Below are 25,645 nucleotides of genomic sequence, written 5' to 3'. Positions count from 1 at the left end.
TGGGTTTTTTTGGTTGTTGTTGTTTGCTTGCTTGTTTTCTCATGGTTTTCCCCCTTTGATCTGATTTTTTTTTGTGTGCATGATAAATTTAGAAATATATTTAGAAGAATTGCACAGTTTTATCCTATATCAGATTGCTTGCTGTTTTCACAAGGAAGGAGGTAAGGAAGGAAAGAAAAAATCTTTGGAACACAAAGTTTTGAAGAAATAAATGTTGAAGATTATCTTTGTATGCATTTGGAACAATAAAATATTGAAAAAATTAGTTGCATGCCCAGTTTGTTAATCTCCACTTTCTCTATTTTATTCATTTAAGGATTTACAAATATAAAATTTATCCTAAAAACTACTTTGTATCTCACAAATTTGATGCTCACATTATTGTCATTCTCTTTGATGAATTATTTCTATGATTTGTATTTTAACCCAATCTTTAGGATTTGGATTTTAGTTTTCATTTAATTTTAGTCTATCTTTCCATGGCCCTTTATCACTATTAATTTTTATAGCATCATGATCTGAAAAGGATTCATTTAATAATTATGCATTTCATTGTGAAGTTTTTAATGCCCTAATAAATGGTAAATTTTTGTATTAGTGCTATGTACCACTGAGAAAAAGTTTCTTCTTTTCTATCCTCAATTTCTTCTAGAGGTATATCATATCTTAACTTTTCTAAAATTTTATTCACCTTAATTTCTTGTTTATTTTGTGGTTAGGTTTATCTAGTTCTGAGAGAGAGAGAGAGAGAAGTTCTAATTCTTCCTGTAATTGACTTAACTTCTCTTAAGAATATAAATGTTATAACACTTGTGATAGATAAATGGATAGAGATAAATAGATGTCCAGTACTGATATCACTTCATTGTCTATGGTATCCTTTAGGAAAATGTAGTTTTTCTTCCTTATCTTTTAAAATTAGATTCAAATAATAAATAAAATTTAAATAAAATATATTTCTTTTTATGAGACCAAGATTGTTACTTCTTGATATATTTAACACAATAATATATTCTCTCTAGCTTTTTTTATCTTTATTCTGTATCTTTAAAGTTTCAAGAGTGTTTCTTATAAACAATATATTGTAAGATTCTGATTTTTAATTCTTTCTGCTTATCTGCTTCCATTTTTATAGAATACTTCCCTTCTCATATACACTTATGATTATTTTTATTTAACTACATTCCATTTTCCCCATTTATACTCATATGATTTCTGTCAATTTAGTTACTGATATGATCAATTATGCTAATAGTTTTCCTAAAATTGAACCAGCCCTGGTATAAATTTCAGATGATTTTTTCAATGACTATCTTACCCGCTGGTTCTAGAATATCAAAGTAGTTTTTTTTTTTGAGAATTTATTGAAAGACCTTGATCTAGCTCTCTTCTTGATCGTGGCTTTCAGGCAGACCAAAAATTCTTCATGGTTTCTCATGGATCTATTTTCCAAGGCAATTGTTTTCTTTCAATGAAGTATTTTACATTTTCCTCTGTTTTTGCATTGTTTTGATTTTGACTATTGATTTCTCATAGTCATTAGGTTCTAGTTTCCCAATTCTAATTTTTAAGGAATTTTCCCGTGAGCTTTTGTACCTCCTTTTGCCTTTGCCCAATTGTATTTTAAAAATAAATTTTTTTTTCTCCAGCTTTTGTGTTTCCTTTTCCGAGTTCTTTTTTTTTTCTCATAGTACTCTTACATAACTTTGGTTTATTTTCCCAATTTTTATTTTGATTATATTGATATTTAAAATCCTTTTTGAGGTCTTCCAAGAAGTCTTTCTGGGCTTCAAAACAATTTGTATGCCCTTTTGAGACTTCACATGTAGGCATTTTGCCATTGTCCTTTTTTGAGTTTGTTTTGATATTCCCTCTCACCATAGTAGTTCCCATGGTCAGGGTTCTTTTCTTTCTTTTGCTCATTTGTTAAAAGTTGAGTTCTATTCCTAGAGGTAAGGGTCACTGTCTGGTTTCTTCTGCTGGGAGCCAGGGGCCTGACATGCTGGTGGCTTGCCCACTGTGCTAATGTGGCCAGTCTAGTAGCACAAGTTGTGCACAGATTCTGAGCATAGCAATTTGCTTATTCTGCTGGTGTTGGAGGCCTCACAACTGGCCGACTGTGCCAGTGATCTGCTCAGCTTAAATTCAAGTATCTCAGTTATTTATCTGTGCTGCAGCTAAGAGCCTCCCATTGCCTTGCCCACATCCCACCTGCACTGGGTTGTATTCCTCTTTTTTACCTAGTTGAGAAATGTCTTTCCTGAAGTCCTCCTAAGTTATGTTAAGCTGGATAATTGTTTCACTCCATTTTTTGGTGGATTCTGTCATTTCAGAATCTGTTTAGAGGCTGAATTTTTTCTAAAGGAAACTGGGAAGAGTTCAGGCAATTTCCTGGTTTTTCTCTGCCATCTTGGTTTTTGCCTCCCTAAATTTTCCTCTAGCATAAAGATTACAGCATGGATTAATGAGAAAAAGTCATTCAAAACAGAATAATTTAAATATAATTTTAATTATATAGTTTTTCCCAGAATTTTAAAGTGTATTTTTTTTTCTGAAAAACCAATAGATTTTTATGTGTAAGGTGGCATGTATATAGGTATAAATGTACATATCTCTGAAGTATTATATAATTATCTCAGGTAAGATTTTGGATTTCAAACTTTCTCAGAAAGTATACAAGGCACACATATAGTATAAATCATTTTTAGATGTGAATTTTTTTCTTTTCATTAGTCAAAAGTTAATAGAAATTTGACAAGAAAATAAGAACAAACATTTGATATTATATGGATTCTTGCTTCTTTTCCAAGGATTTCTCAATATCTTCAAGTACTTGAACTGCAGCCTTTGGAATTCGAGTTCCTGGACCAAATACATTGGCAACACCAATGCTGTACAGAAATTCATAATCCTGTTAAGAAAAAATTTTAAATTTAGGAAGCAAGGAAGAGACAATTAATGTAACAGTCTTTTGTGATGGCAAAGAACATTAAGTAAAGAACTATGAATCCATTATTTCTACTCTGTTCTCACCATTCCAAACTCACATGTAAAGCATAGTAATTATTCATTTTGATTTCTTTTACCTTTCACTTATCTTGTAACATTTGCTGTCATTCTGTAGAGCTAAGAAGATACTTGTCTTTTGCTCATTTGCATCCCCAGCACTTAACACGGTGTTGGCACCCGGTAAGCACTGACTGACTACATAAATATCAATTATTATTCTATGGATCACTTTAAACATAGCTTCCATAAAGTTTTTTTATCTAATTGTTTTCCAAAAGTCTCCTTTTTTCTCTCTCTCTTGTAGCTTGGTAGAAGTCAGACAAAAAACCTATACTACCTCTAGGTTTACTATAAAAATCTCTTGTTGGGTTTCTTTTTATGAAATAGAGATGATTTTCAGTTCTTTTAGCTGTATTTATTTAACCATTGCACTCAGAATTTATTTCTAACTCTAATTAATATGTAATGACCCCTTAAAAATCATAATATACAAAATAAGATATAAAGCTGTTTTCTGAAGGAATTTAAATTTATAAAACAAAATTGTGGGAACATAACTTTATTTTTTCCTTTTTTAAATTTAACAATGAAGTGATTCAAGATCCTTTCCATAGACTTGTGATGGAAAGAACCATCAACATCCTGAGAGAAAGCTACAAAGATTGAATGTAGATCAAAGTATAATATTTTCACTTTTTATTGTTGTTTGCTTGTTTTTTTCTCATTTTTTCCCTTCACCTTTTGATATGATTTTTCTTATGCAACATGAATATGGAAATATTTTAGAAGCTTTACCTATGTTTAACCTATATTGTATTTCTGTATTTAGGAGTGAAGGGAAGAAGTGAAGGAGAGGGAGGGAGAAAAATCTGAAACACAAGGTTTTGCAAAGGTGAATACTGAAAAACATTTGTATGTATTTAGAAAAAATAAAAATTATTTTAAAAAATCTTACCAAAGTGAACATAGTGAGAAAATTATACTTAATCTAAGGTCCTATAATAGTTATTGAGACAAATGAACAAATAAAGTTATAGAGATAGGTACTGTAATAATGTCTCTGGTACTGGGAACTTACAATAAATATTCCAGAAAACCTATTAAATTTAAGTTCATATCTTCTCTACAATTATAGCTTTAGCAAGATACCATTTGGACACTGAGAGATTAAATGATTTAGCCAGGATCACAGCATTATGTTTAAGACATTTGGTTTGGATCTCTGTTTATTATACCACACTGCCTCTTTCATAATAATGAATGTGTATACATGAAAGTGTTACATAAATCATAAAATATTATATGAATATGACTATTATACATATGTTTTCCTATTATTTGGCTTTCTAGATATCTATCATGTCTCTCCTTTAGACTTTAAGAACTTAATCTTTTAGGTCTAAGCTCATTGGCTCTAAACTTTTGAAACATAGAACTAGATTATCATTTCCTGAAAATCATTTAATAAATGCTTGAATTCAATGAATGAAAAAAATGAATGAGCATTCCAATGAAAATTCAACAAATACTGTGGAAGTAGAGAAAGAAGGCGATTTCAATCAGCAATCTAGTACAAATGAATACAAAATAGCACCTCTATATGATTGTTCTTGAAGCCCTTAAAATTTAAATGAACAAACCTGTATGATTAAAGCCTAAAGTAATTTTGAAACTTAGTTCTTAAAATCTTTGATATTTCGAGAACCCATGAGTTTTTTTTTTTTTTAAACACAACTGCTGGTACCTCTTCTACAAGTTGGTGAATGTAGAGGTAAGAAGTAAAATTGTTAAATCATGAAGCTATTTCAGAGATCAACTTCTCTGAACTTAATTTGGGTTAGCTCCTGTTCAAAAGAAGAGCCTATCAATGTGTGTCTATCTTTTAGGATCTGCCAAAGCTAGTACACCCACTGAGGTAGTCATTGAGAAACCTGGGTAATCTAAATAATATAATAAGGCACTGAAGTAAGACTTTTGGAGACGTTCTAAGAGCTGCCTTAAGAGATTAAAACTAACATGACAGACATAATTTATTTTCTAAATGTCATGAAAACAAGAGCTAGTTTGAGTTTTATATCAACTTATACTTTATATTATTTTTTAAAATCAACTTTGTGGTTTTAAATTAATACCTTAGCTGAAAGTTTTAAGATAATGCAAAAAAAAAGTATTTGAGATATAGCTAGTACAATTCTGGAAATATAATGATTGGTATATTAAAAAAAGTCCTATTAATACAAAATTAACAATGAGTATGTGAAGCAAAGAATCTTTTTTATTAATTAGTACATAATACTGCTATAAGAAATAAAAATAAAGTTATGTGGTCTTATTTTATGTCCTCATAATGTCACTAACACTAAGCTTTTCCATTTTATATACATTTTTCCTATTTATATACATTATCTCATTTCACAATGTTTTTTGTTTTGCTGAATTTCCTACATATAACGAGGGGAGCATGAATTAGGCAAATGATATAGAAATGACATTTGACTGACTACTAGAATCTTAAAAAGAGTTTAAGGATAAAGGAATATGTCATTTCTTTTTTCCCCATTGAATTCTATTACAATTATAAAAGGCAGCTGCAAAATTTCTGACTAGGACTTTCTTCCATTCTAATCAATCCCACACATACCCCAACATGGGCTAATGAAAAAAAAAATAATCCTTTATGTCATGCTACTTGAAAATAGGATAAAAATGAAACATAGTAAGACTGCATTGAACATGGAATGTTCATTTTAATGTGTTATCTCCTTTCTTAGAGGAGATTATCAGAGTTAGGGCAGATTTCTTTTGATTATGTATTTGATAATCTTCAGAACATACAAATCTCCTTTATGTTCTACAGTGATAAAGAAAGCATAGGCACCATGTTAGCATGTCACTGAAAAGGTATATTTTTTGCATTTTTTACTCTGTATGGAAAGGATTATTAAGATGTTTAGAAAACTTTACCTAAAGTGAAAATGAGGGTCAGTGTTTTGCTTTCCTTGTCAATTAGAGTACGCAGTCCTCTATTGAGCTTTTAAAACCCTATAAAACCTGATCTCACTGGTCATTATTCCCCTTCTCATGTGCTTCAAATTCTGCCAAAATGGCCTCTCTCTCTTCCTTACTCATCTTATCTCCCATTTTTATGCCTTTGAGCTGGCTGTGCCACATACCTGGGATGCATTCCTTTCTTATTTCCACTTCATATTAACCCTTCTGTTCATGTAAGGTGCAACTCAGGTACCATCTTTTATGTGAAAATTTTCTTGATTCCCATCAATTGTTATTGTCTTTTCCTCTCCCAAATTTCCTTGTATTCAACTAATTTGAATGTATTAACTTTATATTTATTATATATAAGTGCATTTATACCACACATATAGCACACAAACATATACTTGTTTCCATTGAAATGTAAGCTTTCTACTGAATAAAGATTATTTTATTCTTTGTATGTATACAAAGTGCTTAATGCATATAGTAGGTACTTAATAATTATGGAATTGATTTATTCAAATAGGAAATTATAATTCCTTTAAAAGTAGCAAAAAAAAACTAGCTCATGTTGCAACTTTTAAAATATAAATATTTTAGAATGTCAGTTATTTTGGAAACAAAGCAAAATTATATTTCATATTTATAAGTGCTGTTGTCAAAATGAGTTATATAAATAAATTATAATGTAATTTGATAGAAAATGAATGCCATTTATTATGTTATTATATGAAAAAGCATTTATTAAGCAATTAGTATATGGTCAGCACTATGCTAAGTATTAGCAATACAAATACAAAAATACAAATACACATTCTAATTGGAGGAGATAATACCTAGAGGAAAGTTCCATTGCAGAGCAGATGGTATGGTCTTTTAGTATTCACACCTAACTCAGTAACCTAATTTATTAATTTAGATCTAACTTTCACAAGATTTATTTCTACAATAAATGTGTTCTTCAATATAGTACACAGTATATACAAAAACTGTATGAGTTGTCTTTATGAAGAAGTCCCACCCATATACTTTTACCTAAAACAGATAAGGATGAAGATTACCTGAGGTGGTATGACTCCTCCACATACTATAAGAATATCTGGCCGTCCAAGAGCAGTCAGCTCTTTCATGAGATCTGGAACCAGAGTTTTGTGACCTGCTGCTAATGTACTCACACCTACAACATGGACATCTGCATCCACAGCCTGCTGAGCCACTTCTTGAGGAGTCTAAACAAACAGAAGAATCATAAATCATTATTAGTTTTAGGTAAAGATTTTAAAAAGTGATTATGAATGGTATAAGCTACTTAAATGAAAACATCATAGAACCATTATGTGCCTAAGAAAATCTTGAATGAATTAAAAATATTACTTCATAGTAATGGCCCAGTATCAGAGTAGATACAAAACTGGCCTTAAAGTCAGAAAGACCTGTGGTTCAAATTCCTTCTCTGATGAATGTAACTCTGGAAAAGTCACCTAACCTTTCCATGGTCAGACAAATCTCATATAATAAACTGCAGACAAAGAGCTACTCTTTATTGGAAGTTTCTTCACCCTGGAATTCCTTATATCAGTGAAATCACATGTCAAATACCTACCCCTACTTAACATTTTGTTAACTCAAATTCAAGTACATGTCATATTTCAGAAGTATGAAAAAAAAACTTTCAAGTACTATGCTAAGCATTGGGGACACAAAGAAAAGTAAAAGCTGGCATCTGCTCTCAAAGAATTCATTACAGGCTAATTAATGGTGGAAAGAACATGTAAACAATTATGTATGAATGAGCTTTATACAGAGTAAATTGGGATTAGTTAATGAAGAAAAGATAACTAGAATTAAAAGGGATCAGGAAAAAGTTTCTTTAGCAGGTGGGATTTTAGCTGGGTCTTGAAGGAAGCAAAGGTAAAGCACAGAGTTACAAATAAAAAGATACCCCCTGCCTCTCTTAAAGCCCACATTCTCACTGAAGAAAGTCTGAGGTTTCAACTCAGGATCCTTTAAGTTTGAACCAAATAGAATACTCCTTGGGAGGCAGAGGGAAAGCAAATGGTAATGTCTCTTTTTAAACATCATTTCCACTGATAAAATTGTATTAGTTATTGATATTTAATCATCTGATGGTGCAAAGGCTTTTGGTGACAAAAACCTTCTTTTCAGGAACTTCAGTACCTATAAGAATATTTTTGCTAGGTGGCATTTCCAGAGAGAATTTCCTTCCCAGGATGATGGCTGCAGACACTGCCCTAGCTGTCCCAAAGACTCTTAGGTTCAGGATTCTGAGCTGTCTCTATCAAGCTTTAAGAGTACATGGCAATCAAGGTGGTGGTGGTGATAATGGTTTAATTTGCCTAGTACATGCTTCTTTAGTCTCTGTCAGAATCCCACTCAATTACTAAGACCTCAATATTTGAATTAAGTTCTTGCTGAACCTAGGTTAGCAATCCCAGCCGACTATGCTTTCTGATATTTTTATAACCAAAATAATGGAAAAGATAAAGGTGGCAATAATCGTGTTGTCTAAATAACAGGGACTAATTATCATCAATATTTACTGAATATTTATGTCCAGGGAAATGTAATACATTCTATAGATGTAGCAATCTGAGGGCACGTATAATGTGAACCAAAGTAAGCCAATTTTATGCTTAACAGAAAGATCAGAAAAAGAGCATTTTACTTTTCAACATGTGGCAAAATGAGGCCCTTAATATTAATCTTAGCTAATTACACAAACTTTGAAAATATCTTTAATAGGACTGAATATAAATATTTATTTCCAAAATATCTGATTAGAATCATGACATTTTAGTTCTGCATAGAACCTTAGCTATCTCTTGCCCAAGTCTTTAATTTTATTAAGAAGAAAAATGAGCATTAGAAAATGGAAGATAATTTACTCATGGTCATGTTAGTTAACAAAACCAGAACTAGAGTTAGATCTTCTATTATGCTGCTGATTTCCCAAAAATATGTTAATTCATACACAATTAAACCATACTGAATTTATCCTTGATTTCTTATTACAATGAAATTCAATTCTCTTCATATACAAACTTCATATACAAAGTTCATTAGTGCTACCTGATTCATAACTTCTGCTGAATTTACACTACAAGTTTAAAATTTTACCTTCATTTTCTTATAAAGAAAATTTAATTGGATTTTTAACTGTAATACAGTTTTCTTTTAAATTGCTCTATAATTGTTTTAGGTACCTGAAAAAGTGGACCTATATCCACATCGAAGCCAAGATCAGCAAAGCCTGTAGCAATAACTTTTGCTCCTCTATCATGGCCATCTTGTCCCATTTTTGCCACAAGAAGACGAGGTCTACGCCCTTCACATTCCATAAACTTCTGGACCCTAAAGAACAGTTTATAATTATATTCAAATTGATTATTTAATAGTGCATTATACAATTGTAATTTATTACTGAAAATCTTTCAAGTTTATTTTTAAATTTTATTTTTAATACACATTGCTTTATGAATTATGTTGGGAGAAAAAAAAATTAGAGAAAAAGGAAAAACCATGGGAGAGATTGAAAAAAAAAAACAGAAAAAAGAAGTGAACATAGCATGTATTAATTTACATTCAGCCTTCTTGGTTCTTTTTCTGGATGCAGATGGCAGATCCCAAAGTCTATTGGGATTGAGATCCCTGAACTACTGAGAAGAACCAAGTCTTTCTTATTTGATCATTATGCATTCTTGTTGTACATTGTATACAATGTATTCTGGTTCTGCTTGTTTCACTCAGTATCAGGTCATGTAAATCTTTCCAGAAGGCCTTTCTAAAAATCAGTTTGTTCATCATTTTTTATAGAACAATAATAATATTCCATGATCTTCATATACCACAACTTGTTCAGCCATTCCCCAATTGATGGGCATCTACTCATTTTCCAATTCTTTGCTAACACAAAAAGAGCTGCTACAAATATTTTTGCACAAGTGGGTCCTTTTGCCTCCTTTATGATATCCTTGGGATACAGACGTAGCAATGGCACTGCTGGGTCAAAGCATATGCACAATTTTATAGCCTTTTGGGCATATCACCAAATTGCTCCCCAGAAGTTGATCATTTCATAACTCCACCAACAATGCAGTAGTGTCCCAGTTTTCCCACATCCCCTCCAACATTTATCATTACCTTTTCCTGTCATTTTAGCCAATCTGAGTGATGTGAGGTGGTATCTCAGAGTTGAAAACTTCTCATTTTGCAGGTGAAGATATTAAATTTGGGGATTGGGGATAGGTACAAAAAGTCTTGAAAAGATGAGTCAGCAGTGTATCCAGGGTTAAATTAAGTTCTTGTGTGTCGGTGTCTACGTGTCTGTAGGGGTTCTGTCACTTGTCATATTTTACAAATATTCATAGATATCATTTGGCCATAAAAACTGAACAATGAAAGCCTCAAATATACAAAGAGAAAATGATGAAAATAAATTTAATTGTTTGGCAAACATAAGACAAATTGCTGAGTTTAAAAATATAAACAAAGAACTTCTTAAACATTTCCTAAACTTCCATAAGCTTTATGAGCACTATTTTATGATTTTTTTTCAATATTTATGAGTCAGAGAAGATTGTCTTTGCTACAGATACTTATTTATGATCTGTCTCTGAGAAAGCAAAAATATGATTATTGTACACTTCGGAGAAATTTCAAATGTTTACCTATTAACAGCAAAAGTTATTTCTTCATTTTCTCCAAATTCCTGGCGGTATGCTCCACTCACCATTCGATCATTAGCTTTATGTTCACCAAACACTTTTTTCATTGCATCTGTTATTTCTCCAACTGTACATCTAAAGTATAAAATGAAAGGTTTTAATATTTTTGACTCCAAAAGATAGAAATATTTACCATAAAATTGAATGCAAGATGACAATAATCTTATTGTCTACATAAAAAGATTGCTTGAAAACCATAAACATGATTTTAATAAAGATTTTAAAAGTATATAGAGGAAAAATATTTTTATTATCCATTCTACCCAAGGAACTAAACACCATAAAACTGAAAGAAAACATTGAGTAGGTATTTTAAAACCCAAGCACATAAGGATGATAAGGGAAAAAGTCAATCACTTCAAAAAATAATTTTGCTTTTACCAATAATTATGTGTATTTAATTATGAAAATAAATTTTGTGAAGTCATTTGAAGGTGGAAATTCTACATTGGCCAATTACTCTCTCTTGTTTTATTAATGCAATTTAAAGTTAAACATTAAGCTGGTAAGGAAAATTTTGTTAAACTAGTGTCTACTAAATAATCATACCTTAAAAGTTAGGTATTAGTATGATAGTATGATAAATTAGTGGCAAATCTGATTAATTGATGACTATTATTGTACAAGTTACATGAGGCAACATAGTAAATTCAAATATGATGGAATTCTGGATTAATAAAAGTTTGGTAATAACAATCTATGCTCTAGTGAATGTTTATACACATTAAAATTCATACATTATTTCATGAATTTTGACAGTTCTGCCCAAGAGACTCAGAATGATAAAATAACAAATATGCTATAGGTCACAACAAAGAAAGATTCAGAGTATGGTGGCAAACTACATTAACCTTCAAGTGAACTTCTATTTCTATAAGAAAGAAGCACAAATCCCTAGATTTCCCCCTCATACCAACTTTGAACAACTTTAATAGTAACTTTACTGATTTATCTCACAGCAGAGTTCATTGTTTCCTATATTAAAAAAAAAATTCACAGAAAAATGTTTTGCAATTCCCAAGGCTAAGTGGCATATTTTAACAAAAAAGTAATGTAGGCTTTCAGGGTCATTTCACTAAACTCTCCTATAGCTAACACAATATTGAGTTCAATAAATGAGCTCAAAGATTGCTTTCTTGAAAGAATGTAAATGCTCTCATCCTTTCATGGAGAATTATTGCTAGAAGGGACCACAAAGATTATCTAGTCAAATGCTCACATTTTAAGAAGAGGAAACTGAGGAACAGGAAGATATTTACTTACCCAAAAGTAAAGTATTACTTGCCCAAGTCATAAGTATTAATTATAATTTTTTTCTCTTACTGGTTTTAGCTATTTTCCTCAGAAATATAGCATCATAAAAATTGACAAGCTGTCATTTTTCATATAAATAATAGATACGCTTTAGATAAATGTTCAACCAAACTCATGAACTAAAAAGAAAACCAAAATAAGATAATATATGATATGTGGCATACTTTTCTAAGCTTTTCATTCTGGTTAGTAAAGCTGATAAAAGAATTAGCTCAGTAATAATCAACCAAAAATATTATCACTTATCAAGGGAGCCATTTGGCTGAGAGCACATCAAGGTGGATTGGAATAATTCTTAATCACATACTTGAAACATTACAATATGATCTACAAACTATATCAAGGCCAGTGAAGTAACTTATGACACTAATTTCAAATGAACTTAACTATAACAAAAATGCAATCTAGAATTAATAACATATACATTCCACCTGAATTTCAGAAAAAAAAAAGGCTTCATCGTGAATATTTTGAGCTCCCCAAAACAGAAGAAAAACATATTTTTGGTTACCTTTATGTTTTTTAAGGGTCAGATAATATGCTGAGTTCTGCTTTATTTAATGGACAACTTCTGCATTTAAGAATATTCCAAGAAAACAAAAACATTGAAAAGGAAATCTTGACAACTTTAAATCTTCAAACTTATAGCTACATACCTTGCTCGGGCTGCCTCTACTGCAAGATGCAGGAGGTTTCCTTCCCCAGTGGCAGCACAAGCAGTGATTGCAGCAAGACATTTTTTAGCTGCCTCTTGATCTCTGTTGGCTTTCACCTTTTGGATAAGGTCAGAGAAAGACACACATTAGGCAAATGTAGAGCACAGCAGACATCAGGAGGATCAGAGACAGGCCACATGAAAAGTTTCCCCTAATTTCTGAAGCAATATAGTATCCTAATTAAGAAAAAATAAAGTAAATTAAAGAATGAAATCCAATTACTGATAAAGAATAATTTGAAAAGAATATAAGTACATATATACATATATATATATATATATATATATATAGAGAGAGAGAGAGAGAGAGAGAGAGAGAGAGAGAGAGAGAGAGAGAGAGAGAAAGAGAGAGAGCGAGCGCGCTTTATACTGGTACTAAAAGCCACAAAAGTAAAATAATAGAAATTGTGGCATAATATTATTAACTCATTCACTTGGAAACCAAAGAGGAGTAATAAATTATGATATTATATCTTCTAGTATTATATGATTTGTATTTGAATGATGAAAACACTGAGATAAAAATGGACCCTGGATTGAGTGTTTTAAACATATGCCTGGGAAGACTGACAGGAACTGATGCAAAGTATAATTAAAATTTGTTTTTCCTCTTTGTTCTTGGTTACAGGGGATAGATAGAGGAGGAAAGGTAGGAAAAAGATACTTGAAAATGAAGATATATAAAAACAATGGATAATTTTAAAAAATTTTAAAAAGTCAAAACTGAGGAGCTCAGAACTTTTTTTTTTATAGTTTCATGGACAAAAACATCTCCAATATGTCAAGAAGATGTTTTAGATCATATTCTACTAGTATCTTAGCTGAACAAAGTTATTTGGAACACACTTCTGTCCCCCAGGTAAAATGCTCTTATTTCAATATACTTTCTTCTTTTATCCGATGTTTAAGAGTTTAGGTAATATTTTGATAATTATTTCAGAAAAATAATTTGTTGTAGTTCAGTGTACAACATTGGGATCATGAGGCCTAAGCTTGAATCCTAACAATCAATACTTGCATGCTACTGAGAAAGCCACTTATCTCTATATTTTAATTTCCTCATTAATAAAGCACTAAACAAGTCTGCTATGCAGAAAGAATAACAGTAGGCATTAAGGATACTAAGAACCAGTCTTCAAAGAGCTTACATTCTACTGAAGGAAAACATATACACAGATGAGTCAATTATTAGGAAACATATATAACAAACAGAATCAGCTTTTTCTAAGTTTTCCAAGAAGACTTGTTTTCATTATGTCATCTACCAAAACCTTACACGCTAAATTTAAAAGCTATGAGAGGGAAAGTTAAAAAGCAGTTTTGGAAAGAAAGCAAAAAGTTTAGAGGAAGGATATACTCTGATTAAATTCAATTTTATCCAATTATTTTCTAGTATCTGTTTTATGCTACTGTCATTATCAATTAAAAAAAATTGTTGCATGCTGTTCACCTCATGTGAAAGCTTCCATCTGCAAATACCTTAAACTAGTATAAAGACTCAGCTATTTATTTTCTTCAGAAATTAAACCTTAAGTCAAAATCAAAGTCACATTATAATCATTGACAGCAGGTTGGTGATTGGTTACCATTACTATTAAAAGGAGGGGAGCACGCAATGCAAAATGAAATATGTAAATATATTTTAAAAAACAAAATGAAAGATGATAAATATTGTGAAATTATAAAAGGTATTTTCAGTTCAAAATAAAAGTTTGTTATAGATGAAGTCTTTAATTAGTTGAAATATATAACATTAATTTTTACTTAGCTTCTCTGATTAATACAGTGGCCTACAACAATTCAAAGGACTCATGATGAAAAAATCTTATCCACTCCAGACAGAAAACTGATGAACTTTTGAGTGTAGATTGAAGCATATTTTCTTTTCTTTTTTAATTTTTCATGCTTTTATTTTTTTCTTTCATGGCATGGCTAATGTGGAAAAAAGTTCTACACGATTTATATGTATACTGGGTTTTTCATTTCTTGCCCTCTTAATGAGAAAGGGATAAACTAGATGTGGGGAGAAAATTCAGAACTGAAAATAAATAAAATAATTCAAAAAATGTAATTATGAAATGTTCAACTTAAATAAAAATACGAAATTTAAAAAATGTTATTTCCAAGAACAGAAGGAAATCAATGAATCATACAAAGAGATATATTCATAGGATCATAGGACTTAGAATTGAAAAGATCTTAAAGATCATTATATAAATGTCCTAATTTTATTTTATCTTCTTAAAACATATCTCAATGATGTCTTTCCAAATTACATCACAGTTAGATTTTAACTAGGGGCAAAGGATTGAACATTTTGAATCGTCATGGAGAAACTAAATAGGAAACAGAAATTGGATAGAAAGAAGACTGCTTCTCCTAACTGAGTAAGAAGCAGAAATGCAAGCAGATTAAACATAGCATATATTAATGATGCTAAAAGGGGAGAATAAAGGGGATTAGTGAATTTAAGAACATGTCAATGAAAGATTATGCTTTTATGGATTTTTATACTTGATGAAATGAAAGATAATCCTCAGCATTCTAATTAAGAATTTAAAAATTAAGGCATATTTGTGAATTGTAGCTCATTAGAGGACTAATATATGATCAAAATAAAAATAAAGAGATTTTAATAGGTTCAAGTTGACTCAAGAGCAAAACCTGAGTTACTAAGAACTGTATACTTCTAAAATCTCAGAGTACATAATTATAATATACAGTGGGTTCTTATATAATAAAGACTGCTTTGGTGACAATTTATTTGTGACAATAGTACATAATTTAAGTTAGTAATTTCAGAAAGTATGCCTACCTTTTTAAGTTTTTCAATTTGCTTGTTACGAACTGAAGTATTATCAATGGACAGAACATCAACAGGCTCTTCTTTTTCTAACTGGTATTTATTTACACCAACAATTACTTCAGATCCTATTTATTTTCCAAGGAAAAAAATGTAGACAATATTCATAAACAGCTGCAGAATCACATTATTAGATATTCTCACTTCAGGTTTTCTATATTTTCACTGAAATGCATTTTCTTAATCAAAGAATAAAGTTCTGAGTAACAGAAAGCTTCCTTTGGAAGTTAAATATTAATACAGAAATCACAGCTTTCAAAAATCTAAACTCAAAATAGAGGTAAAAAGGGGAAAAATTAAATTACATTTATCTTTTAAAAATATCAGAAAGCAAAAATAAGGCACAATAATATTTCCTTTTTCTCAAATAAATGCATGAGAATCAAAGCTTAATAGATCTAGTACTGGAAAAGAATTCTAGTTCAGCCTCTCATTTTAAAAATTAAGGAAGGTGGAATTCAAGAAGATTGGATAACTTGTCGAAAGCGATGCAGATAATAAATGCCAGATATAAGATTTGAACTCGAGTCATCTGCTCAGTCACTGTTAAGAAGGGGAAATATGTATTTTAATGAATTTTGGGTGTTTTGTGGAGGATTTAAATGTTGTTAAATACTAAAAAGGCTCAATAACAGCATCATAAAAATGGGTGTGTGTTCCTATTTCTGAGGCCATAAACAATTCTACACTGGTTGTCCAAGTTCTAGGACCGGTCTTAGACTACTAGTCTTAGAACTGGTCTTCTCAAAACAAAAAATCCTAGTAACTAGAGTAATTAACCTACCTAAATTATTCCATCCCAATAGTAAAGGAAATAACAGAAGCATGAGAAAAGATAAATTAAAATATTTTGGGCAAATAAGTAATTTGTTTATGAGAGAAATGATTATTAATAATGAATGATTTAGGGAGAGTCAGAGATTCCCTTTCCCCCCTCCTCCTCCCACATATTTTTTCCTAAAGTCCTGATTTTAAAAGTTCAAGCTCTTAAAGGGCATTTCTGATAGTGAGACTGGCCTAAATTTCTTATTCAGACCCCACCACCACCACATAGGGTAACCACTATATTCTCAGGCATGTATAGGGCATAAATTCTTTGAATATATTGCCCAAGACTGAGGTAAATTTAAGAAAAAGCTAACTTAATCAAAGTTCAAGTTCAACCCTTCTCTGTAATATTCATTCTCTCATTGCTAATTAATCAGGGTTGATTCCCACCTATTCTTTTAAGGGTATATAAACTGTGAGCCCACCACCATGATTGTCTTTTGGTCTAAGAGAGATGGTCAAATGATCATACTTTTATTAAAATGTTGGCATTATTAATAAAATGATTAAATTATCCAGAAACCATGTCTTTCAGACCTTTTTAAATGTTACATTTATTTTAAAACTTATAAGAAACCACATGATATTTTTAAAAGTCTTTTAAGGTCTTCAAATAGTTCATTTTATGTTATGTGAGTTTCACAACAAAACTGTGAAGTAGATCGTTTAGCTCATTTGAAAAATGAAGAAATTAAGGCTTAGAAAAGTTAAATGAGCAGCTTGTGATTATTTAGTCAATGAGAATCTATGTGAGGGAAGGCCTATATCCAGGTTTTCATGACTCCAGTTTTTTCTAGCTCCAATATTATGTCCACTATCTGATGCTGCTTTAAATAGCTCCACTGATAATCAGTTTTGGCAAATAAAAATAAAAAAAAAACAAAACAAAACAACAGAAACAAACACTTGCTCTGAATATTAAAAAAAAAAAAAAGAAAATTTCAGGTATGTTACATTTTTATTTTTATTGTGATATAAAGTGTTTAATATTATAGGATCTAAAGCTTAATGATTATTTAGAATTTACTTCAAAGAAACAATTATTTATACTTTACTTCAGGATTTCATACAAGTTTTCTTGAAAAAATAAAAGAACAAAACCAAAAGAAATTTAACATACAAATAAAGTAGAAGACATTAAATTTCCTCTTGTTGTTCAGTGGTGTCCGACACTTTGTGACCCCCATGGACTATAGCATAATCCTCCATTTTCTCCTTAAGTCTGGCCAAGTTTATGTTCAAAAATCATAAGAACTTTTATTCTCTACTTGGATACTTTCAGTCACTAAGCTGAATAAGTCTGGTGACTAAGTGATAGTCAACTCGTGTAAAGAATGAATAAGTCATAGAGTATTAATATCTTTCTAATTCACTTTCCTCATTCAAATTCCTCAAACATTTACTATTATATGCATAACATCAAAAGAAAAAGTAGGAATTTTAAATAAGACATAATCCCTTCAATAATGAACTAACAATTTAGAAAAGGATTAGAAACAGAGAAACTGTAATGCATTATTATATGACAAGCTATATGAGGAATGAAAGGAATAGTGATTACTGACTGAGGTTGAGATAAGGGCATTTGAATTGGATTTTTCATGAAGGATAAAAATTCAAAAAGGAATAAAGGAAGAAAAGACATTTTTGACATATGGAAGAATATAAAGGCACAAAGTTACCTGTACTGTTCCTGGCAGTTCTAAATATATAACCCTTAAATTACTTCATCATACAAAAACAATGCAAATTGTTTTGTCAACATGTACGATAAAATATTGTCAATTTATGTCATTACAAAGGATGTCAAAATTGAAATATTATTTTACAGAGAGATGGTCCTACTCTTATTATACCTGATATAGTATTTTTGGCCTCAAATAAATCAAATATAAAAATTTTTATTATTTATTATTTTTAGCATGAAATCTAATCATGTGTAGGGAAGGAGCCTAATTCCTTGAATATAAGATTAAGTAATAATGAATGTCCTTTTGTTGACTAAATTATCTAATTAAAAATATTTATCCACTCACCTCTTTGCAGAGGTAGGATGTGTTAAAGTATTATACATATTTTCAGACTTTTTTGATATAATCAATTATAATGATTTTTCCCTGTAATGAAGTTTCCCTCCCTACTTTTTCTTTTTTAACTTTGAAAAATGCTATTTTACAGTCTGGTTCTGTAAGAGGGCAAGCAAAGGGATAATGGAAGGAAACTTTGCTGATGTAAAAAAAAAAATCAATAACAGTTTATCTAAAATTTAAAAGACAAAAACATTCATTAAATTCTTGATATAAATCAAGTACTGTATTAAGTATATAGAACACAAACAAAAAAAGCAAGACTGATCTCAAGAGTTCACATTCTAAATAGGACAGATAAGTATCCCATTTTTTTAAAAAGTTCAGCTTCTGGTATATAGAAAGTTAATAGAGGTAATAGTTTTGCTCTCGGTAGATGGGAAGACCCATGGGTCTAGAACCAACTTCATAGGTTGGATAACAGTGCCAAGAATCTAAAGGGCTTAGAGAAAAGACATTTAGTAAAGTCTGATACACCTTAGGGTACAGAGACTCAGTAAAATGTAAGAGCTTGGTAATTTGCTATCTCTCCAAAAAAAAGAAAGTGAAATAGTGACTAACATCTCATCCAAGAGTTTTTTTTTTTTTCAATCAAGCATCCTTAATTTTAATGTCTGAGGCAACTGAAGCTAGGAATTGTGCAGAGGAAGGGTAGCAAGAAGGGTGAACCTTTGCTGGTAATGAGACTTCCCACCACAATGACATGCCAAATAATCAAAAGAAATGGGCTTTAGTTTGTAAAGAACTATAGAAAGAAAAGCTACCTTTCTGATTACCTTGGATCTGACCAAAAGAATAGAAATATTTTTGCTTAAAGTCAGAGAACTCTTTTTCTCTCTTTGACTGGATTGAGAGAGCTACTTTTAAATGAGTAATTAAAAAGAAAACAATTTCATGAGAATATTTCTATAAAAATAACATTTCTATTTAGTAAGTCAAAGTTTTCTAAATCTGAATTTCATACTTTGCTTTTCTCTTGCTTTAGGAATTTGTCTTTTAACTCAGTTACTACAAAAAATAAGTAGATAATTACTTATGTTCAGGAGAATTTCAAGCAGCTTGAAACAATCTATTTCTGACTCCCTCAAAGCAAGAATATTTGTGTATTAACAAATTGTAACTGATAAGACACTGGCTAAAAACACAAGGTACAGAATTTTTCACCCACAAGCATGGAAACAATATATGTGATGCCTAAATAATGTAAATGAAAAGAATACTAAAAGCATTCCAAATTCAGGTTGAGATAATTAATCTTGGTTCTAAAGAACAAATGATGAAACACATTTCCCTTTCCTCACAAAACTATATACTGTCCTCTATAGGACATTGCTACAATGGTGAAGCATTGTGGCAAATCCAGCTCCAGTTTTGTCAATCATTTTTGCTTAACTGTTTTTCTTTCTTCTGAGGAAGGATTCAGTTGAACATAAAGAATATGTCAAGAACAACAACAAAAAAAAAAAGTAAAGCATAACAAAGGCAATTATAATGGCAGATCTGAAATGTACAAAGAACAGAGGATCCTGTATCAGAATTGAAAACTAGTAGACATGTTCTCTCTAGAGGACAAAAAAAAGCCTCTAGATATAAATTTTTCTATTTCATCATACCAGAATCTATCCTGGCTTGCCTCCGAGCAGCACATTCTTCAATTCGAAGTTTAGGGATTCCTTCAGCTACAGCTTTGGCCATTCCACCCATTTCTTCAATTTCATTAATAAGCTAAAAGGGCAGCAACATAATTAAGAACATTTAGTAACAAAGAACAATATCATGTTATAGTAACCATTCATGAAATACTTTGAGTTTTGTTTTGTTTGTAATTTTCTCCATGTCATTTACATTTTCAGCCCTAATAATTTCTTGTAACAGGTTACTTGTTATCATTTTTTTAAATCACTCATATTTGGAGCACACTAGCCAAATTACCAAAGTTTGCATATATTATCAAGTTATATGAAACTTGATTCTTGAAATTGGAGTTTAAAATTCTTTATCTGAAAAAACCTGAGCTATAACCAATTAATAATTTTAAAGAAAGAGAAATAAAAATATGTCCTTTAACAAATACTTATGAACATGTTATGTGCAACTTAACTGGGCTAGCTGCTGGCATACTAATATTTGAATATTTGAAAATAACTAGCTAAATTTTAAAATAAGTACATCAATAATTTTTAACTTTTTAATGTTTAAAATACAAATATTGTTTAAAATGTTAAAAAAAAGTTTATTCTGCAATATATTTAACCACTTTACAAAAAGAAATCCTGAACAGCTCAAAGACATTATTTATTATAATATTCTTCAAGAATTGTTTTTAGTCAATAGAAAATATAGCAAAGTATCCAGGAAAATATAAAATATCAAATTTAAATTATATTTTGCCCCAGAAATCATATGCAAAGGTAAAACTTGACTCAGCATAAGGAGAACCTCCTAACAATTAGAACTACTTTTTAAAAAAAGGGAATAAGCAGTCTTGGGATGTAATGTATTACCTGATAATGAAGGTCTTCTAGTACACTACGATAAGAGACCATTTGGCAAGTATATGATAGATTCATGAATTAAGAAAAGGAGCTCACTAATGTGTTCATTCCTTCTACCTCAGATCCTACCATTTTAAGATCATTCAACATCACTTCAAGATGTGTGCTCTGGTCAATTTTAATCTATGAATTTAGTGAGGAATAAGAAAGACTAGGAGAAAGCTAAAAAAAAAAAAAAAAAAAAAGTTCTTGCTCCTTTCTAATTCATAAGATTTTCAGGGTATAAAAAAAAATCTTGGCACAGATTTTAAAACTAATAATTACTGATGGTAAATTATTATTCAATAAACCTATGAATACAACGGGAGAAAAAGAAAGTAGTTTGCTAGAAAATAGGCTCAGGCTAGGATTTTAAATAATATATAAAAATAAATTTCAAGTAAAGAAATAATTTAAATGTAAAATGTTAAAATATAAAAAATAAATAAATAAATTAGAAGAAAATAGAAAGTTATTTCACAACTGTGGATAAGAAAAGAATTTATAACTAGACAATAAAGAGAGATAATAAAGTAAAAACTAGGCAATTTAGATTCTACAAAATTAAAAACTATTGTTGGAACAAAATCAATGCATAAATAAGAAGAATAGAAGCCAGAATGAGAAAGAAAAAAAATGGGGATAAAAATTATAAGTGTGTATGTGTGTGTGTGTGTGTGTGTGTATTTATAGTTTTTTTACATAAAACATGTATAACAAAAGTCTGATATTTAAAATCCAAAGAAAATTAACACTAATCTTTAAAAGTCATATTTCCCAAATGACAATTAACGTATATGAAGGTTCTTTCTTTTAAAATTATTTATTATTTTAACTAATTACATATCAAACAGAATGGGCATTTTCATATTAGTAAAACAGATAAGGATTATAATTTAAAACCCCAAGTATATATATATATGCTTTGCTTTGCTGTTTAAGAATATAGTTAAGATTAACTTAAATTTCAAAAATATCCTGCTTATCTAGCTTGCTTTTTGGTCTTCCTTATGACGAAAATCGTTTTCACACATGAACACACACACACACACACACACAAGCACAAATTTTCCCAAAAGAATAATGATGTAAAAATATTCAAAGTAATAATCAAATAATTTCAAATTTAAATGGCTCTGAGAATAATTTCATACCCATTACATTGGCATAGATGGTAAAAACTGGAAAAATTAAACACTGAAGGAGTTATAAGAAGACTAATTCTTCTGGAGGAAAGAGCTGTAGGAAGATACATAAATTCTCTATTAAGAAAAAACAAAGTATCTAAAAGTACTGAAAGAACTGGAAATTTTATAAAAAGAAATATTAAATTATTAATACCCTTTTATCCAGCCACCAGGAAAATAATGATAAAAAGTCAAGTCCTATATGCATACCAAAATATTGATAGCAAACAATGCAACAGATAAATTATGTGTCTCAATAAAACTCTGGAGAATGGCTGAAATAGTAGCATATGAATACTATGAAACATGACTGTACCATAAGAAATGGTGGATATGAAGAATTTAGATAGATTTTGAAATATTATATGAACTAATTCAAGATAAAGAAAATGGAATAAAAAAATAAGAGGACAATGATTACGAAAATGCAAATAAATACAATATTAGAAGATACTAAAACTCAAGTTGATTAAAATTAAGGAAATATTATTTTAAGAATCAGTTAAGTAAAAAAGCATAAAGTAATATATACTGTCACTAGAAATTCTAACAAATTTTTGCTACTTTATATTTCAGTTTATATATATTCAGTTTAGAAAAATATATGATCAAATTTAAAGACTTCAAATCTCAAATATTCAAAATTGTTATAAGTAACAAAACCAAAAGAAGAAATTTACCTTCAAAGCAGCATTATAGACTTCATTTGTGAGAGATTCCATCATATATGAACCTCCCCATGGATCAGCTACTTTGGGAATCCCAGATTCTTCCTGAATTATGATCTGAGTGTTTCTGGCAATTCGAGCACTTTTTACTGTTGGCAAACCTAAGGCTTCATCGAATGAATTTGTATGCAAGGACTGGGTCCCTCCAAACACTGCTGCCATTGCTTCTATTGTAGTACGAATAATATTATTGTAGGGATCCTAAACAAATAAAAAAACATTAAACAATGTGCTATTTCATTTACTACTTTCATGCTTATATGTTACCCGTGATATGATATGAGATATTGCACAGATTATACTTTTAGAACAAAACATGCCAGGTGAATTATAGTTCAAAGACTAATCTGTAGAAACAGCAGGATTATAATTAACACTCTATATCTCTTAACTTATTATTTTGTCCCTTTGTCTATAATGCTATAAACATAAATTTAGTTTGTAAAGAGATATTTTAATCATATTTATTTGTATAACAAATCTTAGAAATGCTTGTGGTTATTCAAAACTTATTTATATTATCACCCATTTCAACAGATGCATAACAAGCATCAAATTGATATTTATGAAATAAAATTGAAGACAATTGTACATCGATGGACAGAAAATAGTGATAATGTCCTGATTTTGTTACCAGTTCATTGTGTAAACATGAATGAAGTGGCTAATTTTTATGGGACTCAGTGCACTGTCTCCTAATACAGATTTTAAAAAATTAAGATAATGTCTACCAACCTCTTCTTCCATCATTTAAGCAAATAAAGCTAGCATTTAAATAGCACTTTAAAGTTCATAAGATATTTTACAAATTACTATTTGTTTATATTCATAACAATCCTGGAAGAGACTTACTATTATTTCATTTTTTTACTATTTTTTTCTATTTATTTCCTATTCTACAGGTGGAGAAAATGGGGCAGATAACATAAATGACTTTCTCAGGATCACAAACCTAGGATGTGTCAGAAGCTGAATTTAAACTCAAGTCTTAATTGCATATATTTAACCTATATCAGAAAATTTGCTGTCTTGGGGAGGGGAAAGATAAGGAAAGGAATGAGAAAAATTTGGAACACAAAGTCTTGCAAAAACAACTGTTGAAAACTATCTTTACATGTATTTGGAAAATAAAATTATATTGAAAATTAAAAAAAAATAAAAAATAGACTCTAGCTCTAGCATATCTCTATCTATATCATATAATTTGAAAAGCATACAGAGAAGAAAAGTTCAACAGGGTAAAAAAAAAAACCTATTTAAATATACTAAATGTAAATCAATTAGCCTAAAAGTTAAAAGTCCCTAAATTGTTCCAATTTATGTAATTTTAAAAAATTGCTTGTTGAACAATATATGATAATAGTTTAGATAATTTTCAGTGATGAATTTTGAATCCTTGATATAATTAGGTTATATTTAGTTTAATATTTCTTGATCATAATTTTATATTAGTGACACATTATTTCAACATTCAAGGTGAATCACCAAAAATGTGGCCAATTTATTGCTGCCAACCACAAGAGAGAGCACATTTCATTCTTGAAGTGACAAAATGTAATACTGAATGCTTGATAAAAGATAAAGAGTTTTTTAAAAAATAAAAGTTAAATAATATTCTAGAACAAAAGTTCTGTTTTGTTTTATTTTTCCTGACCTGGCAAACTTTTGTTTGCTTTTGGAAAAGCAAACAATCTAGAAGATCAATTACCCATTTCCCTAGAATTTACCTTTGTGAGGCTCAAATGACATGATATATTTTAAAAAGTCCTCTGGAAACTGTAAAATACTATACTATGTAGACAATGTTTTTTATTAGAAATTAATGAAGTATTTGAGGTTTTTTAATATCAGGTCTTGGGTAGTTAGATGGCTCTAGTGAAAATACTAGGACTAAGGAAGACACATCTTTCTGGGTTCAAGTGTGGCCTCAGACACTTACTAGCTGTTTGACTTTTGGATAAGTCATTTAACCCTATTCATCTCAACTCTTCATCTGTTAAAAAAGAGCTAGAGAAAGAAATTGCAAACCATTCCAAGTATTTTTGCCAAGAAAATCCCAAATCGGGATCCACAAAGAGTCAGACACAAGTAAACAACAACAAAATGTAAAGCCTTATAGGTACCATAAAAATATTCAAATTATACTCTATGAAGTACTTAGAATATATCCCATATCTGCAAAATGCATACTCAATCACAGCAGGAAAAATTAGATAAATACATAAACTAATTATACAACTAATGACTAATGTTTCTAGATTACATACACATTATGAGTACATATATGTGTATTAGATTTCTGACTTTTATGTTCCCTAAATGGGCAAAATATGTTACTCACAATCTATTTTTAACTTGGTGATATACAATCCTATTGTCATGTTCAAAGAATGTTTAATCATCTTGAATTTAATTTTACATATCTAAATTTTATACTTAAGGATACATACTTGCATTCATGTATTAAAATATGGTACACTAAATATCTTACTAGTTTATAAAATATTTAAATACCATAGATTCATTGCACTGCATGCCCCAGGACTTACTTCTATACCAACTCCCAAAACTACATATAACTGTAATTATACTCCTGAATTCCATTCCCATATTACCAAGATCCTACTAGCCATTTCTGTTG

At 30.1% G+C, this 25,645-nt stretch overlaps 1 protein-coding gene across 2 annotated transcripts in view; it reads right to left on the bottom strand.

Moving 5' to 3' along the window:
- Positions 1-2,689: 2,689 nt before the first annotated feature.
- MMUT (methylmalonyl-CoA mutase) overlaps positions 2,690-25,645 on the bottom strand; it is a 35,987-nt gene continuing 13,031 nt past the window's right edge. Inside the window, exons 6-13 of one of the 2 annotated variants that reach the window (XM_003769140.4) lie at positions 22,957-23,205; positions 20,169-20,280; positions 15,593-15,708; positions 12,719-12,834; positions 10,692-10,823; positions 9,228-9,375; positions 7,065-7,232; positions 2,690-2,911 (exon numbers count right to left, since the gene is read on the bottom strand). In XM_003769140.4, coding sequence (XP_003769188.1) covers positions 2,783-2,911; positions 7,065-7,232; positions 9,228-9,375; positions 10,692-10,823; positions 12,719-12,834; positions 15,593-15,708; positions 20,169-20,280; positions 22,957-23,205 — 1,170 coding nt within the window. In that variant the 3' untranslated portion in view covers positions 2,690-2,782. Of the gene's footprint in view, positions 2,912-7,064; positions 7,233-9,227; positions 9,376-10,164; positions 10,427-10,691; positions 10,824-12,718; positions 12,835-15,592; positions 15,709-20,168; positions 20,281-22,956; positions 23,206-25,645 lie in introns of those variants that run through there. The other variant, XR_004233678.1, reaches the window with a different exon arrangement.

This window comes from Sarcophilus harrisii, chromosome 4 (genome assembly GCF_902635505.1).
Source record: "Sarcophilus harrisii chromosome 4, mSarHar1.11, whole genome shotgun sequence".
Lineage (NCBI taxonomy): Eukaryota > Metazoa > Chordata > Mammalia > Dasyuromorphia > Dasyuridae > Sarcophilus > Sarcophilus harrisii.
This window is presented reverse-complemented; position numbering and strand designations above follow the sequence as displayed.